Below are 18,976 nucleotides of genomic sequence, written 5' to 3' on the forward strand. Positions count from 1 at the left end.
AACTGGACTTCATGTCTCTCATTCAAATAGTCCTTTTCCTTAGATCTATCTCAAACTCTCTAATTTGGTTCATTTCTTCATTAGTTTCTATATTGTCTACTATATCTAATTCTTAACAATTGTATCCATATTGGGTTGTACCATGTTCTATTCAAGGGCAAATATGACACAATACTAAAGTTCTGGGAAAAATGATTCCCAGCTTTGGCTATGTGATATCCTAACACATCTTCAGCCATATAATAAAGTGTAGTGAATTCTTGAAATTATTTGTCTTTACCTGTTGAGATACTTATGGTTGGCAGATTATAGGGGGACATGGGTAGTTGGTATGATATAAAGAGGCAAGTATGTGATTTAGAACTTCAGGAAATTTGAGAGTTAAAGGAGCTAAAGGTAATTTAGGAGCTAAAGGTAATGGTACACACGTGAAAATACATAAAATAATCATTTTTCAAGATTGGCTTTCCATTTTCTAATTTGTTTCTGGTTATAGTTTAAAAATATTGTGTGACAGACCCAAATTAGAAACCATGTAAGGAAATAAAAGTAATTTAAAAAATGATTTTAATGTATTCTTTACATTGGCTTCAATAAAAGCCTTTCTGTACTAGGAGATAAAGGGAGATCTGAAAGAAGGGGGAAGAGATCCTAGTGGTGGCTAATATAAGAGGCTAATCCACTAATACAGAAAGGAATTAAATAAGGTACAAAATTTCAAGAGATAAAGGCTTAAGGATACAACTGAAGAAAAAATATTGTAATAATCAAAGATATTGCAACTCTAAGATGCAGAATGGGTAGGAAAATGCAAATAGATGATACAAAAGATTAGGTTCTGGACATCTCTGATTGCTTGTTCTCCATCTTTTCTTTCTCCTCACAACTGATAAAAGCAGGTGTTTACCCTAGGCTAAATGTTGGACCCCTTTCTAAAATTGCATGCTGTCTTCCTACAATGATCTCTTTCCCAAGCTTCCACTACCAACTTTGTATATATATATATGACTCCCAAATCTAATCATCCCTACTTCCTAGAACTCTGGTGACATACTTCCAACAGTTCAGTTCATCCATACTAATAGCTATGGAATAATCAAGCAACAATAATTCACTAGGCTATATTCTTCATATCTTTGTTACATTGCTTTTATTTGTATTTTCATCCTTAACAGCCCTATGAGGGAAACTATTTAACCCAGTTCACATGTGAAGAACTTGAAGCAAAAAGAGATTAGGTTTTCTCAGTCAATATTACAAATTTGTTTACGTGGCAAAGCCAGATTTCATATTTAAGTCTGTTTGATTCTAAAGCACAAAGCATTAGGAGAGCAAGCAAGCCCCACCCTCTAAATATCCCATTGGTAATTCAAATGAATGCAACATTTTGAAAATCAAACTCATTTAACATCAATAAAAAGTTCCCCATCATCCTCTCAAATTTGGAGTACGAGGTCACCTACAACCATTTCCCATCTCTTAAATCCACGTGTCCTAAAGAATAGATCCTTGTAACTAATGTCTCTTCTTACCACCCTAGTTCTGGCTTGCTTTACCTGATTGCTGGACCTAAAATAAAGTCCTAACTGGTCTTCAGCCTCTAGTCTTTTGTAGCTCTGAAATACTGCTACAGCGAGGAAGTGTTCTTTCCTTAAAATCCTTCAAAAAGCTCTCTAAAGGCCCAATTAAAGCATCACCCCCTCAAAAATCTTTGTCAATATGGCCACAGCTGTCTACTATTTCTCTTTAATGTGCCTCTCAAACTTTAGCATGTGTTAGAATCACCTGGAAAGCTTATTAAAACAGCTTGCTGTGTTTTAACTCTCAGTTTTTGATCCAGTAGGTCTCAGGTGGAATTCGCATTTTTAAAACAAGTTCTCAAGAGGGGCTGAGGATACTGGTCTGGGAACCAATTTTGAGAGCTGCTGTGCTACACCATGAGCCTCTTGAAGGCAGTGACTCGCCCATGTCCAGAATATTTTAGGTGCTTAATGTTTTTAAGATTAACGATAATAACTTATAGTCAGTTTATTTATCAGGTACTTTCTACGTAGTATGCATGCAATGGTGCATACATCAGCCTGAGCCTCATTTTTTTTAATAATAAATTTATTTTTTATTCGTGTTAAATTTGCCAACATACAGAATAACACCCAGTGTTCATCCCCTCAAGTGCCTCCCTCAGTAGCCTGAGCCTCATTAAAGAGCACGAGCAACAGAAGAGATAAGCTGGTGAAGAAACACAGTAAAGAGAAGAACTTCAAATAAGGTGAGTAGAGGGTGCAATGGGGGTCCCCAAAAGGGGCATTTAATCCATCCTTGTGGGTTCAGGAAAGGCTTCCTATTAGCATAAGCTGAATTTCTTAGGTCAACAGATGAAGGAGATGTGGAGTGGAAAGAGGTGTGAGAAAAAGTATCACTGTTTTTAGCAACTTTTAGTTCTCTATGTGTGGAAGAGGTGGTGGATTGAACTATACACTCTTCTCAAATGCCACTTTCTTCCTCGGCCATGTCTCTGCAAAAGCATTCTTCCTTCTGTTTCTAATTTTTCTTCCACCTACAAAATCTTACCTATCTATAATGGCTCACAGTAAATGCAATATCCATCATAAAGCCTCTCAACATCTAGAAAGAACCCTATTTTCCTCCTGTAACTCTCATAGCACACTGTATCTCTCTAGTGGCAGTTTTTCACATACTACCTCTTATTAAAGTTATATATTTTTCCTCACACCCCTCCTCTCCACCTACCCTCACAAAACTGGATTTTGAGGGTTTTTTTAAACAATTAAAAACAGAGTCTTATTTGTCTGGATATACCTGCAAGCTTTACAAATGGTAGATACTTAATATCTGTTAAAAACTTGACTAGTGGTATCATGGTTACCCGAGAATGTAAGTGTTTCAGAGACAATAAAGTGCCTTGAAACTCCAATGGGAGTTTAGTTTAGTATGTAAAACTAAGATGTATAAAATTTTTCTCTAAATGAATATACCTGATGATACTAAAGCTATAATAGACGTTCCTTACACTAAACTACCAAGTAAACTTTCTTATAAGTGAACACTTGAAAAATAGTATTTGCATCTTGGATACCCCAGACCTAAAGTCATAGTGATGTGATTATGAAAAGGAATATAACAGTGGATAAAGTTCCTATTTCATCATAGAAAGACTCTGCTTTATCATACACATTATATGAACACTTTTAAGTTTTTTTTTCTACCAGAAAAATGTTTTATAGTGGTTATAAGTAGTCCAAGTTTCTCAACATTTATTAGAATATTTCATTCATATTAATAAGCTCATGGGCTAGAATGAATCTCTTAAAAGCCACCATATGCATCTTATACAAATTATGTATTATTAGTTATAGATAATATGTTTTTCACATATGTTGAACTAGTAATATTATCTTCCTGACCATCTGAGGTAGCACAAGCCAGTGTCTCTAAGCAATGGCAAGTTATATTACTTATTAGTTTAGATGTAATCCCCAACCTGCACACTGAAATGTATTTTACATACAACACAAACCAGATTAAAATTTCCCAAGAAAGTCTTTAAGGTATCCCAAAAGTGTTAAAAGCCAGAGGTTCTGCTTTCTTGTAGATGGGGCTTGTAATTCCTTGGGTGAAGGGCAACATAAGTGGCAGGTCCTTGGACACTGAGTTGCCCAGATTAGGTGCACAAGAGGCTTTGGGGTTGGTGCTGAAGAGATGAGTGGCTTCCTTTCCTCTTGGTACATAGAGGGAAGAAGTAGTCTCTGACCCCTTTAGGACATGCCCTACCCTAATTCCCAAACACCTGGTGAATTAGTTGACCAACATATGAAAAGAAACTCTATGCTATGGTCCCAAGAAGCCAAAGTTAAAATAAGCATTAAGGTAAGAATTTAAGCCTATCAACCCAGAACTTCTTTACCTTTGTCACAGCTGTATTTGGAGTTACAAGAAAGCATCTCTATACCTAGACAGGAAGATAGGACATTTCTTAAACTATTTTTAAAGTTATTATCCTTCACAAGACAAAGTAACAGATTCATTAACATTTATACATGCTCCTGTGTATACACAAACTCTTACCCACAAGTTGTAATGTATAAATTATACCTCTTCACAAAGGAAATTTCAAAGAGACTTGAGGTGTGCCTATATGAATGTCTGATGACATGAGCCATGCTATACCCAAACATCCTTCTACTCTTTTAAAAGCACTTTAGATACTTAATTCAATACACAACCCACTATGCTGTGACTAATGACACTCTGTCATTACCATATCTTTTGTTGCTGAGATATTTATTACAATGTCCTTCACATTTCTAAAAAGTTATTGAAATAACTAATAAATTCAACATTTTATATCTGTGACTGCCTCTTTCTTTAGCAAAACAAGCTATGTGAAAGAAATGTCATAGTTATAAACATTTCAGAAGTAATGAATTTTGATATACAATATCTTTCAAGGATCCTAGAACTATAAACCTTGGGTACCAAACTTCACCTTCACTTAAATTTTTTTCCACAAAATACTAATGAGAAGGTCTTATGATATTAAATTATAGTATTTGGAAATATCCTAATTCTGCCTTTCCACTCATTTACTGATTAGAAACAGAGATTTGCACATGGTTCATATACAAATGAATATAAGCTAAAAGGTATGCATTTGGTTAAGTAATTATACACAAAAAAGTGATTTAAATTCTAGCATTAAGTAATTAGGTAATCCACAGTATTCAGAAATGTCCTAAGGTGTAACTATTTTATATAAAACCCTAATATTGATATTTTTATAAACATTACTTTAGAAAAGGTAATCTTGGGACAAGATAAAAGGAATAAGCATTTGAAAAGGAACATGGGAATTAAAAGTATTATCTTCATTAGGGGAAAACCCCTACAATTTTACATTTTTATTCATTGAATGACTCTTCATCTCACATCCTCCTTAACATTAAAAGGCATTTATCCAGTGAAATAAGAGGATGCCAAGGCATTTTTAAATATATTTTTTAATTGAAGTTCGATTTGGCATTTGTTTTTTTAAGGCATTTTTTTGGTGGCTTAATTTTGCTGTAAAACTTGGGCCATGCTGAGTTGCTTACATTTGATTTACATGTATGTTTTTGTGCTTAATATTTTCATGTGAATTTCAGAGTCATATATACAACGTGTGCACTATATTTAAAGAGAAAGCGCAAAGAACATAATTTCTCACTGCCACAGAATGAACAAGTAGTCCAAGACAGAAAGCCAACTTGAGGACTACAATAAACTAGTACTTTTACCTATTGCACACCTTCTTCCTGGAGTCTTTTCCTCCGTAACTAATAAGTTGTGTAGAGCTACATGGGAATTTCTTGGTTGCCTCACGGGGAATCTCATGGGAGGAAAACAGTCATCATTTTTTCCTTTATGTTTTAGGACTCACCCACATAGTTTTCACCAAAAGTGACACATTTACATATCCTGTTACTTGCATCATCTCCTGTTATCTATCACGCATCCTAACTGCAGCCTTTCTATTGCTGGTGTCTCTGCTTCTGTGGCCAGCTGATTAAAAAACTGTGGGTACAGTTTAGCATCTTGAGCATACAGCTCTCTTTCCCTTCTTCCATTTCCATATGGTATTTTGTAATGTTGTGGTCTCTGAAGGCCAAAGGTTTATTTTGGGGACTTAATGGTTTATATTCGTATATGCTATAGAAAACTGAATCAAAGCCAATGTTGTTTTTATTTCATTCCAAAACATAAAATTGAGTGAATCTGAAAGCCTCTGCTAGGGATAGATGGAGGAAGAAGACAATTACGTTACCATGAAAGGCTTTTGGGGAGAATCTTTGATCATATCATAGAACCTAACCCCCTCAAAATTAAGAACATATTTTAAAAGAACCATAATAATACAGGTTTTTAACTAAAAGTTTTAAAGATATTTACGTGAGTTAAATTTTAAAACAATTTTATGTTTACATATTAGGAAATTATTATGTTTCAGCCATTCCTTCCTATATTTCATTTCTGTTCTTCTTGCAAAGATACAGAAATTTGCATCTTAAAGAGTTATAGTCAACAAAGTTAGAGGATGAAACAAAGCACTGTAATCTAAAAATCTACAGGTCGTGCTTATAAGAATTTTGAGAAAGAATAATGAAAACATCTGTACTTATGAAAAATCATGCTTAAATTTAATTTAGGCATCCACATGGAGAAAATAATTAAAAGTAACCAAAACTCTGCTATTCAAAAAGTGACATGCTTAAAAATGTACAATTTTTGCTATTAATAATGTTTATATCATTTACTGTCAGACATTTAACAGACATGTTTACTTGAAAATACAAATACTGCAATAGATGTCCATATATATCAAGACAAAACCAAAGCATGAGTATATATGCATATATATATATATATATATATATATATAGCTAAATAGCATTCTAAACCTTTATTAATAAAAAATTTAATTTAAGAACTTCCATAATGGCTAAAAATACTTTCACTGTAGCAGTTATCTTTAGAAATCATTTTACCAGAAATCCAACAACTCAGACAAAAATAGTAACTCAATGTCAGCTCCAAATGGGGCCATACTGAACTCTCGGCCATTCGTTCCAATTTTAAAAAATTCTTTATTGCCCAGTATTAGGGTTGTAAGATGAGAGAAATGTAAAAGTAATCAGTGGTTACATTACCTAAGATTTCAGCCATGAGGCTGATCAGAATATTAATTTAGTGGATGAAGCCTACATTTGAATCCTAGGGCTAAATAACCTGAAAAGAATGTAAGATTATTATCATTATCTCTTGAATTTCCTATGTTATGGTGCTTTAATGTGTTTACCTTTCATGCAATAATTTTTATCTTTTTCAGACAGTTATCTACTAATTGCCCACCCCTACTACAGACGGAAAGTGAGTTAGGCAATTGTGACCAGCTGACTTTTTGCCTTTTCCATAGGGGTAGGAAAAGGGCTGCAGTTATTGATACTAATTTGCAAGTGAGTCACACACTTAATAAGCTGAAGCAGGTAAGAACATCAGCCAATAGACACATTTGAAACATACATAATAATCACTTATAAAAAAACCTCTTAAAATTCCATATAAATAACTAGATCATATTTACCATATATTGATAACAAAAGATGTATATATACTACTAATAAGAATAAATCAGGAGTAACCATTTTCAAAGGCAATTCCATTTTTCCTGGTGAAGCTAGTAAAAAGTATAGAATTAAGAAATAAGTCAGGATGTAGAAATCTGCAGAGAAAATAAATTGGTTAACAGCAAGTTACCATTGTTAAGGCATCATACAACTTATCTCCTTTATATAAAGACAATGTAATAAACTTCAGTTGGTAATATAAAACTCATAAAATACTATATTGGATAATAAAGTAATGAATTGATTTTTCTAGGCAAAATAAAATATTATATAGTTTATAGCAATATGTGGCACTTCAAAATCAGTTTCCACATATTCTTATCAAATCTGCAATGTTTAATGCAAAATAGAAAAAAAACTATGACAATCTCATAAACGATCTACTATGTAAGGCAGAACTTGAAATAAAATATTATTATGAGTAATTGAAGTCTATGATGCAGTTTCCTGTAATTTTTGATAAATGACTCTTCATGATTTTTTCCTTCCAAAAGAGAACAATTCACTTCCTGTTTTGAATACCAATTTCTTAGAACCCTAACAGAGTTATTTTATGGTATTTTCATAATCATTCATTAAGCAAAATGTTAAACACCATGCTAATATATTCAATCTCTGTACTCCAGCAACATCTTGTGTTTACAGGAATAAGACATGAGATGCACCAGAAATACTGCCATTTGAGGTCTCAGTTTTCAACATTTTGGGCATAAGAAATTATAAGACAAATACTTCCTCATTTGAGAAGGAAGAACAGAAGAATAAAGAATAAAAATGTGAACAAGGTGAAGAATGGAGGAAAAACAGTGAAGTGAGGAGTGATAAGGATGGTAAAGGAAAGGAGAAGAAAATGGAGTTAGAAAAAAATGTTAAAGAACAAAGTCAACATTTTAGTAAATTTAAAAAGAGAGAAAGAAAGGGCACATCTGGTGTTAGTCAATATCCTGGTATTCATTCCATTCAATGAACCACTCCTTCCTGCTGAAGTGCAGGGACTGGGAGGTAGGGTGAGAGGGAAGGAGGGGAAGGGGGAGCTGGGCTTTAATGGGTCACCACATTTTGCATCCGTTCTGATAATGCTGGCTTCCCTTGTAAATAGTACTCTTCTGGGGTTGAAGGAACAAGAGGGTGAGGACAAAGTCAAAAAGGAGAGACTAGTGGTGAGAATAAGAGAGACTAAGGGAGATACATTTGATAATTATATAAATGAAGTTAGAATGACCTTTCCAGATGACTCAACAGTCCTTTAATATGTTCCCTTCCTCCAGCCACCACTGCCACCACCTGTAAGTCTGGTTGAGCAAATGTTTACCACTTGAGGGATAACAAAGACCATTAGCTTATAGTACTCATCTTCCATTTCTCACTAATCATTGTCCAACATCCTATTTGCTGCAATCTATCTTTTTGACTATCCCAACCTAGTTATTTTTCCATCCCAGTAGCCTTTATGGCTACATATATTTTGTGCCAGAGGGTAGTCACCAGGTTTCAAGAGACCTTTCAAAGTAATAGTGAATATGTTTTAATATTTACACAAAATAAGAGGAAATTTTCCAAATGCTGGATTCAACCACCACATACCCCCTCCTTTTAATTGGTATTCCTAAGAAGAAAATATCTGTTTTTAGTATGGATTGAATCTTTAAAACACTTACACACCAAAAACAGTATTAACATAAAATTTAACAGATTCATTAGGAATATGCCCCAATAGATTTAATAACTATAAATAGTCTCATCAGCTAAAAATACGTGTTAAAAGTGCATCATGAGGGCAGAGTTGCTGGTTCAAACTATGCCGAGGTATCTCCCAGAGAGAGGGATGTAGTGTCAGATGAAGTGGAAAAAATCTTGGGAGATTCCAGCAGCTTTGAGGAGTTGGATCTTCACTGGCGGGGAAGACATGCAATAGGACTCAGTCTGCTTTGCTTGGATGTTCATGATTTTTTCTTCTTCCTACCTGGCAGCCACAGTTTCTCAGCCACAGAAGTATGTTGATTTGCAAAGCTTAAAAGCCATTTATAATAAAGAATATAGCAATATGAAAAATGACATAAAACTTCCAGTTTCGTTTCAAATAAGAAAATATACTTTTTGAAAAGAGAGCAAACTAGAAAATACATACATCTAATTGGACATCTCAAAGATATACCATACTAGCAATTTCAAAAAATAGTACTTGAATTTATCTGTGAGTCATTCAACTTTCTCAGACCCTAGGGAAAAATTTCAAACTGCTTCTCTATGTATTTTAAAATAAGAAAAGTTGTCAGATTTTATATTATATATTACTACCTTTAGCAGTAGGAAATTTATAGAAAAATACTAACTAGGCTGATAACATTCAAAATATAAGATTGAACTTTAGTCTTCACTATCAAGTCTAAATTGGTATAGAACAATATTCGCAATTATCTCGCTATTCTGGTCAATTACTTGATTAAAAATAATATTAGATAAGTATTCCAAATGTATCAGGCCACACCTTAATGTAGTAATTATATCATAACCAACCCCTACTGTCTCTGGTAATTAATGGAGGGACAGAAGGGGTAATTGTAGACTACAAATAATTTATACTTGTTTCAACTAATTTACCTACCTACCAACTCTTTTACAGTAAAAAAAAAAAAAACAGATACTTTCCATTTCATCATTTTTGTATATTATCTAGTAAGAAGTTAAAAGCACTGTACAGACCACAAAGGAGGCAAAAGCAAGAAAGAGAGAGCAGACTAGGCTGCACTTAATAAAATGAGCCATTCTTACACAAATAGGCCTCTCATTTGAACACAAAGAAGACAATCTGGTAATTGATCACATTAGTAAGGACGGCTAGTTTTAGGGAATTCAACATATTCTCCTGTCAGAGAATGTCTCTATTATCATCCAAAATCAATTTGGAGGTCCTAGTAGCAGTCTGCTAAGACCAGACTCCAGTTGGCTCAAGAGTGTTGCAGGTAAAAGGGAAGAAGGGAGGTTGGAAAGTTAATTTTTATTGAGCTCTTAATGTGTGCCTGACATTGTGATAGGTGTTTTACGTAACTATCTGAAGGAAAAGAGTGAGGAAGTAGCAAAAAAGTTAAATTTCTAACCCATTTCTAATTTGACTTCAGTTGATACAGTGCCCTAGTTACGTAAATTCTCATTTCCTTTCCTCTTCTCTTACCCTTGCTGCCCTTCCCCCACCCAATCCAAAAAACGAAGACCTTGGAGTCAGAGTTGCAGGTGAGTTATTAATTCTGAGTCTCAATTCCCACATATACCTTCTTTGTATAATTATTTTAAGTAGTAAGTGACATAAAATATGTAAAGTACTTAACATGATGCTTGGCACCTGTAAGAACTCAGTAAACGTTGGTTGTTATTATTATTATTATTATAAAAAGATAAGCTTTTGCTTAAATAGTTACTATGATTCACTTAAAGCCATCAGTCAATTTCAGAGCAAAAACTGGAAGCAAGTTCTCCCAACCATCATTCTATGTCATTTTCAATATTTTAGAATATTCCTGTGATGCAAAGATGTATTTATACATTCTCACAGTATTTAAGTATCACCAACCCATATAGATTTTATTAGTTCACTTGCAGTCCTTTAAGGACTTTCATATTCATTTGGCAAACATCAGAATCTTTGCACCAGAAAGAGTATCCTTTAAACAATTTTATTTTTCCTTAGAGACTAATTTCTACCCACTTAGAATTGACCAACCGGAAATTGGTCCCAACTATTGAACAGATGTCATATTTGTTCAGGTCACATTGCAAAAATGGAGGCAGCATGAGCATTACAAAAGGGAGAAGCTGCTTGTCTACTAAAGCAGCTGCTTTATCCCACTGCCCACAGCCTCATCCTAGAGGACAAGAAACTTTAGTTAGGACAACCACTTTGTATAGTTTCTAGTAATGACAACTTTCTCATTATCAAAACTTGTCATAGTGTGGAAAGGCTTTGCTGATGACCAGAATTCTGCATTAATTACTATTAACCTAACACCTACATGTTTAATTTTTTAAACTTTGATTAACTTTAATTCACTTAGTTAATGAACCCATTGAAGAAACAGTGTAACTTTAATTATCAGTGTTCAGGAGCCTCTCCACAATATTACAAAGTTCTCAGTTTACTCAAGGCCAAAAATGAAATGGCTTCTACCTTCACATCAGAATCAATGAGAAAGACTGGAGTTTTTCTTTTTTCTTTTTTCTTTTTTTTTTAAAGGACTGGAGTTTTTCACACCAGTCTTCTTACCCCCAAAATATAGCCTTTCCTTCTAAAAGTTTCTTCTATCGCTAGAATGGGCAAAAAAAAATTTAATTAAAAGGTACACTAGGAAACAATTATCCACTCTGAAGGGTTAGTGAGCTATAGTAGAATATTTACCAAAAAAAAAAACAACATTTTTTTCAAATGAAGTTTGTTATATTAATAAACAGATTATTTTAACTTAATTTGTCTTAGAGAATACACTTTATTTTGGCAGATATAGAAGACAAAAGTAAATCAACTGAGACAGAAAACAGCCCAAAGTGAAAATCATGTGATGTTCATTTTCTAAACCTAACAATAAGAAAAATAGCCCTTGAAAGTCTACCATTGACACAAAAATCCACTGTCAAGATCTTAGCCTGGAAAGGGATTTGTGAGGTTCACAGAGCAAGAAAATTTTATGAACTTATGTAGCTACATGCAACAGTTTTAAAACAAAAACTGTTGTCCCCTTTAGGGAAATGAAGAGCCAATTTGGCTATTAATGTTTAAATTGTTCAAAAAACTGACATTTAAAATAAGCCAATCTACCACACACTTCAGTGAGCAAATCAATGTTAAAGTAGATGAATGAATGTATGCCCTTACAAAACATACCTACTAGGTAATTCCATAGTTTGTAGAATAAAACTTGTAAATTTTATCCAGGAAATGTTGAATTTCGTGCATCATCACATTAATTTCTAGCTCCAAATTATTATCTTGGTTCATGGGGTGTATAACATTATCTTGCACCTGTCTATATAGAAATGCACATCTAACCTCAGCCAACACTAGTATTTCCAAGCCTTATATTAAAACTATGTTTTTTAAAAACTATGCCTATCGTCTGTCCAATAATTAAGAATATTCATTCAACTATCTTAAAGAAGGCTATTCGATCATTTTGTACAAACAGCCATTTCATTTTATTGGTATTCTTTGAAAGCTTTAGCAAATCTTTATATCAGTTCCTCCCACTGACTCATAAGGTAATTATACATACCACAGTCTGATGATTAACTTGAATCACTTCGTCGCCAGCATGGATTTTCTTGCACCGATCTGCAGGTGACTAAAATTAACATAACAGAAATGATAAAGAACATAAATTTTACCAGTCATTTCCTTCACCTGAAAATACTACAATACGTTCACCTCTTTAAATTAGATCAAGAAATTAATCTTTAAAAAATTAAAAATGATTACTAGTGTTTAATGTATTATTGGCACTGTATAGATAACTAATAATAGAAAGCAGAATTTACTTTAAACGTGATTTCCAATTTATTTATTCACTTCCAATTTCCAATTATTTCAAAACAAAGTCTTGATGTAATATTAACCTCAATTCAACAAATTTTGAAATTCACAAAAGAATGATCTGTCATAGGTCAGAATTCAAGATAAGATGATATTCCAGAGAATTCCAGTTAATCAAGTAATAATATAAGTATACTCTTAAGAGGGTAGTTCATCTAGGATATGAGCTCAACCCTAAGAATGGTATCACAACAAGAAAAAAAATGTTTATAGCACCTTTAGGAGTTAGGCATATTAACAAATCAGACAAGTACCATGCTACAATTATGAAAGGTTTGTAAATTATTACTGTAATAGGGCTATAACTATACTCAGTCCCTGTGCTATCTGGCTCACAATTGATCTTTTTAAAGAAGAGTATAGAAGAAAAATATCAAGCCAATGGTTCCAGTCATGATATAAAAGAAAATGATAGTTGGCATATAAAATTGAAAGAAACTGAAGCAACTTCTTTCATAGATAAGGAAAAAAAGTAAGTCATATAAATTACAGACTTTCAATGTTAAATGGGACCCTAGAGATCATTTTGTCCAAACTTCTCATTTTACATAAGAGAAAACTAAGAAAGTAGGGCAGAGCAAAGCAAAATAACTTAACCACTTTAGTGAGCAGCTTTATTAAGACTGAGCATAGATCTAATGATAAATGACTGAGGTACCAAAACTAGTAAAATATTTTCGAGAAAAAAGAATTAAATGATGAGCCATTAATATATGGTTCATATCTTTACTACTCATAGGCTGAATCTTTATATGATCACTCACCCATTTAGCAAATATTACTGAGTAATGAATATGAGGAGTACATAGTGCTCAACTTTTTTTATATAGACCCCACACAATTCAGAGGTGCATTTCTATCAATTCTTCAAGATACAGTTCAAAATCATATCTGTGATTACTTCTCTGGTTTTATTTGGTGTCATTGATGATTCTTTCCTTTATCTATACAAATTTTACTACCTGTTTACACACACACACATACACCTAATTTAAAAATTCTTTCAAGACCTAGCCCTATGCCTGGAACATAGCAGATATGAAGCAAAGGTCTGTTACAAGAACAAATAGATAAATGAACGATTGGAGGAATGTACAAATAAATTAGAATGATCAATTAGTGATCAGGAGTATAGTATACATTATCTCACTCCATTTTAAAATTGTAACTAGTTGCTAATATGCATATAACTGCTATTTTGACCCCATATTTAATACCAAATGTGAAGCCAGTACAGCAATCCAACTGCAATGTATATTATGTGTTTTTACTATTCTCAAGAAACCAAGAGAAGTGAGTGGGAAAAAAGGCAATAAATGGTTAACATAGTAAGTGAATTAGATGAAGAGAATGTTGATTTTTTAAAAAAGAAAATGCTGGTAAAATACTGAGATCTATGAAAACTCGAGATTAACCAATTCCACCCCAATCTTCCTTGAAGGAATACAGCATAAACATGTAACCTGTCAGAATTTCTAAAAGAAGCAATATTCAAAGCTCAGCACCTTCTTAAGAGCAAGATGGAAGTCTGGGACAACTGAATGGAGAAATAATGATTTATTATACTATTCAAATCTATTTTAGTGACATGTTCAGATTCAATACGATCACTTCACATTTCTGTAGCTCTTTATAGCACAGCCTTTCACATCTATTAGGTTATTTGATTTTCACACCAACCTAGTGAGGTGTGTAGTGCAGATAATATTTTCAATTTATAGCTGAGGAAACTAAAGCAATAATAGGGTCAGTGACTTGCCAAAAATTATACTACCATTAAGATGCAGAACTAAAAAAAAAAGATGCAGAACTAATTGTAGGACTCTGGAACCTAGTGACTCTAACCCACTGCTTGCAGTGGTTCTCAAATTTGAGAATGTCTCAGAAGCACCTGTTAAAGCAAAATCTCTTATTAAGAAACAGGCTGGTCTCCAGAATTTCTGATTTAGTAGTTCTGGGGTGGAATCTGAGACTTTGTATCTCCAGCAAGTTGCCAAGGGAGGCTGATGCTGTTGATCCAGGGAGGGACTCTGTTGTGAAAACCAGTGAGCTCTATCATGCTGGCTCTTCACTGAATTGAGCTGAATTATAATGCAGTATTCAGAAAGACTGAATTATCTGATGTTTCTTTCTTCTATAAGTTTCTTAATATAACTAACCTATTTGACAGATGGAAGTAGATTCTTTTAGATGTCAAAATAACTTGTCATAAACCAGAAAATAACAAAGACAGATCTCTGGCTATGAACAGAAAACATCTGATTTACTCTAGGTAAATAGTTACTCTAAACTAAATAAAATGACTGAAATTCTTCCCAAACCAGTACTTACTAACTCAATGTGTCTTTTTATTTTTTTCTCCTTATTTGTTCATGTCCTCAGAAGTCAATTTCAATTATGTGAGATATATAAGTTGTTTAATAATAAAAAGCAAAACACACACTATAGTCTGAAATGTTACAATACTTACATTTTCTGTAGTTCCAGTAATTACATGGAGGCCATCATATGTTGATTTAATATACATACCCTAAGAAAAAGCATCAGAAAAAAAGTGAAGTGATTGGAATGTTTTCAAGTATATTATAATCCCATTTACAAAAAAAATTTATCCTATCAAAATTGCCACATGTCCCATGAATCCATATTCAATGATGCTATCTTTAAACTAGTAAAAAAATTCCTATCTGAATGTTCTGGTTTCTAAAGTTTGCCTGAAGAAGCCTGTACTCAACCAAATAATTACTTGATAAGTAAATTGCCTGTGACACTTATAAATTGTAGCATTGTAGCATGGTAATTCAGTATTCTGGAGAAAGAACACAACTCACTCCCCTAACTGTCCTTATTATTTGTTCTGTGGCAAAGTAAAAGTTATAATGGGAAATTCAAATATTAGTTATTAGTGTATTATACTTAATACATATTACACAACAAAAAGTAGGTTTCTATAGAGCCACTTCAAGTACTACTTGAGAAGAAGAGTAATAAAATATTGTTAATATAAACTTTTCTATAGCTCTATTATGGAATCCTATATTTCCTGCCTTTATTTTCATTGATGAAGTTTTTTTTAAAGATTTTATTTACTTATTTATGAAAGACACAGAGAGAGGCAGAGACACTGGCAGAGGGAGAAGCAGGCTCCCTATGGGGAGCCCGATGTGGGACTTCATCCCAGGACCCTGGGATCATGACCTGAGCCAAAGGCAGATGCTCAACCACTGAGCCATCCAGGTGCCCTCTCATTGATAAAGTTTAAAAATTATATCCAATCACTTATATATCAATAATTAAGAGTTAATGTGTGGCAAGCCCTCCTCCTAAAAAAGAGAGTGAGGTTCCACTTTCCACTTAATAAAGCTATTTTAGAAAATGCTTGATTACAATTGAAAGATTATCTAGAAATCCTGAAATTATGTAAGCTTTATGAACAAACAAAAATTTTATTTTTTAAAAAGATTTTATTTACTTATTTATGGGAGACACAGGCAGAGGGAGAAGCAGGCTGCATGCAAGGAGCCTGATGTGGGACTGGAATGTGGGATTACACCCTGAGCCAAAGGCAGGCGCTCAACTGCTCAGCCACCCAGGCATCCCAAACAAAAACTTTAAATTATAGATAGTGATAGAACTTGAAAAAAATCACAAGAAAATATTCACATTGTAAATATTAAAATATTTTCATTTAAGTAAGTAAGAAAAAAAGATGATTCATGGAATGGCTTTTTTTCCTCCCTAAGGAAGATTCTGTTACTTTTTTCTTTGGGAAAAAAAAAATTACCGAAGTTTTACATACACTAGTGCTTTGCATTTTAAAATATTGATTTCAAAAATAAAAAATATGAATTTTAATAAACTCAAAGCCTACAATATAATGGATTTAACAATAACCAACAATATTTCAGAAAAGCACTAATTTTAGTACTTATGTAGGCAATTACTAAAATATTAATTTCCCATACCTTTCGGTTAATTATACATTTATTATTTAAAAATATTTAAATTCAATTTGCCTACTTATATATTTAGATAAGTAAATGTACATGTATCTCCGTTGAAAATAAGTAAGAAATAAAAAACAAGAAGCAGTAAAGTTCATGGGATGGTACTATTAAAAAACTGAGTAGGCTTGAATTCTTAAGTCATTTCAGTAATGTCTTATGTCTAAAACGTTGGTACCTGTTCCAAAAATGATTGAGCCTGGATGATTAAAGTGAAACAAAATTAATGTAATTTAAAAGGTGTTCATTTACCTGTAAACTCTAGTGTTTTAAATGCAACTTCATTATTTCATATAAAATAACCTCAACAGAAGTACATATATAAATTAATTAAGAAATTGTCTAGTAGTTGTTGCCTATGACCATATGGTAATATTCAACCGTACGCCAGTGACAAGTCTACAGCATACTTACTTTTTAAGTTAATACTTTTTTTAAAAAAAGATCTTATTTATTTATTCATAAGAAATACAGAGAGAGAGAGGCAGAGACATAGGCAGAGGGAAAAGCAGGCTCCCTACAGGGAGCCCGAGGTGGAACTTGATCCCAGGACCCCAGAATCATGCTCTGAGTTGAAGGTAGACACTCAACCACTGAACCACCCAGATGTCCCTTAAGCTAATACTTATCCCATCATTTATGGGGGGCGGTAAATATAACGGTGCTCTTATAGAACCTAGAAGAGGACAAGATTCTTGCCATCATTTGCCTCCAGGAATTAACAAAATCACATCAGATTAATAAAGGATCTTAATTATATTTGTAAGAGCTAAACACTGCTTTATTTCAGTTATTTTTACACAGAAGGACCGTGAGAGAATAAAGTGGGAAAAGACAGGGAAAGAAACAGTATATATCACTTGGATATACAAAACAGTCATCATGGCTTATCATTCTCTATCACCATCATCACAGATATCAACTGGTTACATGTGCCAAGGACTGTTTTAAGTGTTTCATATTTATTTCACAATAGCCTATGTGGTATAAACTATCATTACTTCTGTCTTAGAGATAAGAAAACTGAGGCCCAGAGAAGCTGGGGAGTCTACCCAAGGGGATGAGGCTAGGTTTCAAGCCTAGGTAGTCTGACTTCATGCCACACACTCAACACCACTAGAGTGTGTTGAGGCTCCTGATTTATCAGTTCATTAACAGGAGAGTTGTGCACCTTCAGTTTTCTTATTATAACATAATATTTGGCAACTGTAGGTATTAAAGTCAACCATTCACTGTTTAACATCTATTCTAAGAGACTGAGACCTCTTTAGCACACATGTACTATGTGCAGTGTGGTTATAAAGAGTACCTGTGTTTCATATTACACAAATTTATTTTATTGACTCATCTTCTCTGAAAAAGATTTTGTTTCTCTCTACATTTCTTGCAACACTGATCATTACTGATTATGAATTAAGGTGTGACAAGAGCTCTAAATAGTTTCATTAATGATTAGGTTATAGAGAAAGTCTAATATCCTAGGATAAATGTTTAAAAAAAGCAATATAGCCATAATAAAAACTCATGGACATAATCTAGTTGTGCCTCTGGAAGGAAAATAAGTGTGCAATTATTACACACATCAGGAACCTCAAAAGTGGCAATTGTAAGCTAAAGCAGGTATCTGTTATTTAAAGGAAGAATATCTCATCATTGTTTATATATAATAAAATGTTCTATGATTTATATTAAAGTAAATTTTTTTCAGATGGATAAAATTTTTTTAAATGCTTAAATAAAGGAGGATATAACTATGTATACCAAGTTCAATTCTAACAACCTCATGTAAGCAATTTTAAATGCCTCAAAGAATGAAGATACTGTTTTATGCGATATTTTCATTTCTAACCTTAATAAACCATTTGCTTAATAAACCATTTGCTTAATAAATGCTTCTAATAATCAAAATTGACTTCATTCTTTTTACCTCCCTCTGGTAGTATTAATGAGAAAAAATGGCCAAAAACGTCAGGTACTCAAAGAAAGTAAAAGAAGCAAGTTGCTTGGATGAGTTTCAAATTAATCATCTTCCAAATAATGAAGAGTCCACAGTACTACAGCTGATCACTTGTTCACCTCTGAGAAAGGGTCAAGCAGCAGGAGGACATGTAATTCAAATGGCTTTTTTTCTGGAAGTGAGACAAATCTGGCCTTTCATTTCATCAAAACCTTAATTCTTTCTTCCTTTTTTTTTTAAAAAAAAACAATTAATT

The 18,976-nt window shown here is 33.2% G+C and overlaps 1 protein-coding gene and 1 long non-coding RNA gene across 8 annotated transcripts in view; one reads left to right on the forward strand and one right to left on the reverse strand.

Moving 5' to 3' along the window:
* The window catches only part of LOC144308477 (uncharacterized), a 134,380-nt gene extending 126,277 nt beyond the window's left edge, over nt 1-8,103 (forward strand). Inside the window, exons 7-9 of one of the 3 annotated variants that reach the window (XR_013374948.1) lie at nt 2,174-2,269; nt 6,884-7,040; nt 7,808-8,103. This is a non-coding gene — a long non-coding RNA (uncharacterized LOC144308477). Of the gene's footprint in view, nt 1-2,145; nt 2,270-6,883; nt 7,041-7,807 lie in introns of all 3 variants that reach the window. The other 2 variants (XR_013374946.1, XR_013374947.1) reach the window with 2 other exon arrangements.
* CNKSR2 (connector enhancer of kinase suppressor of Ras 2) overlaps nt 1-18,976 on the reverse strand; it is a 275,826-nt gene that overhangs the window by 121,917 nt on the left and 134,933 nt on the right. For all 5 annotated transcript variants that reach the window (XM_077889011.1, XM_077889013.1, XM_077889010.1 and 2 more), the window contains exons 7-8: nt 15,230-15,289; nt 12,443-12,511 (exon numbers count right to left, since the gene is read on the reverse strand). In XM_077889011.1, the coding sequence (XP_077745137.1) occupies nt 12,443-12,511; nt 15,230-15,289 (129 nt within the window). The remainder of the gene's footprint in view (nt 1-12,442; nt 12,512-15,229; nt 15,290-18,976) is intronic.

This window comes from Canis aureus, chromosome X (assembly GCF_053574225.1).
Source record: "Canis aureus isolate CA01 chromosome X, VMU_Caureus_v.1.0, whole genome shotgun sequence".
NCBI classification, from domain to species: Eukaryota; Metazoa; Chordata; class Mammalia; order Carnivora; family Canidae; genus Canis; species Canis aureus.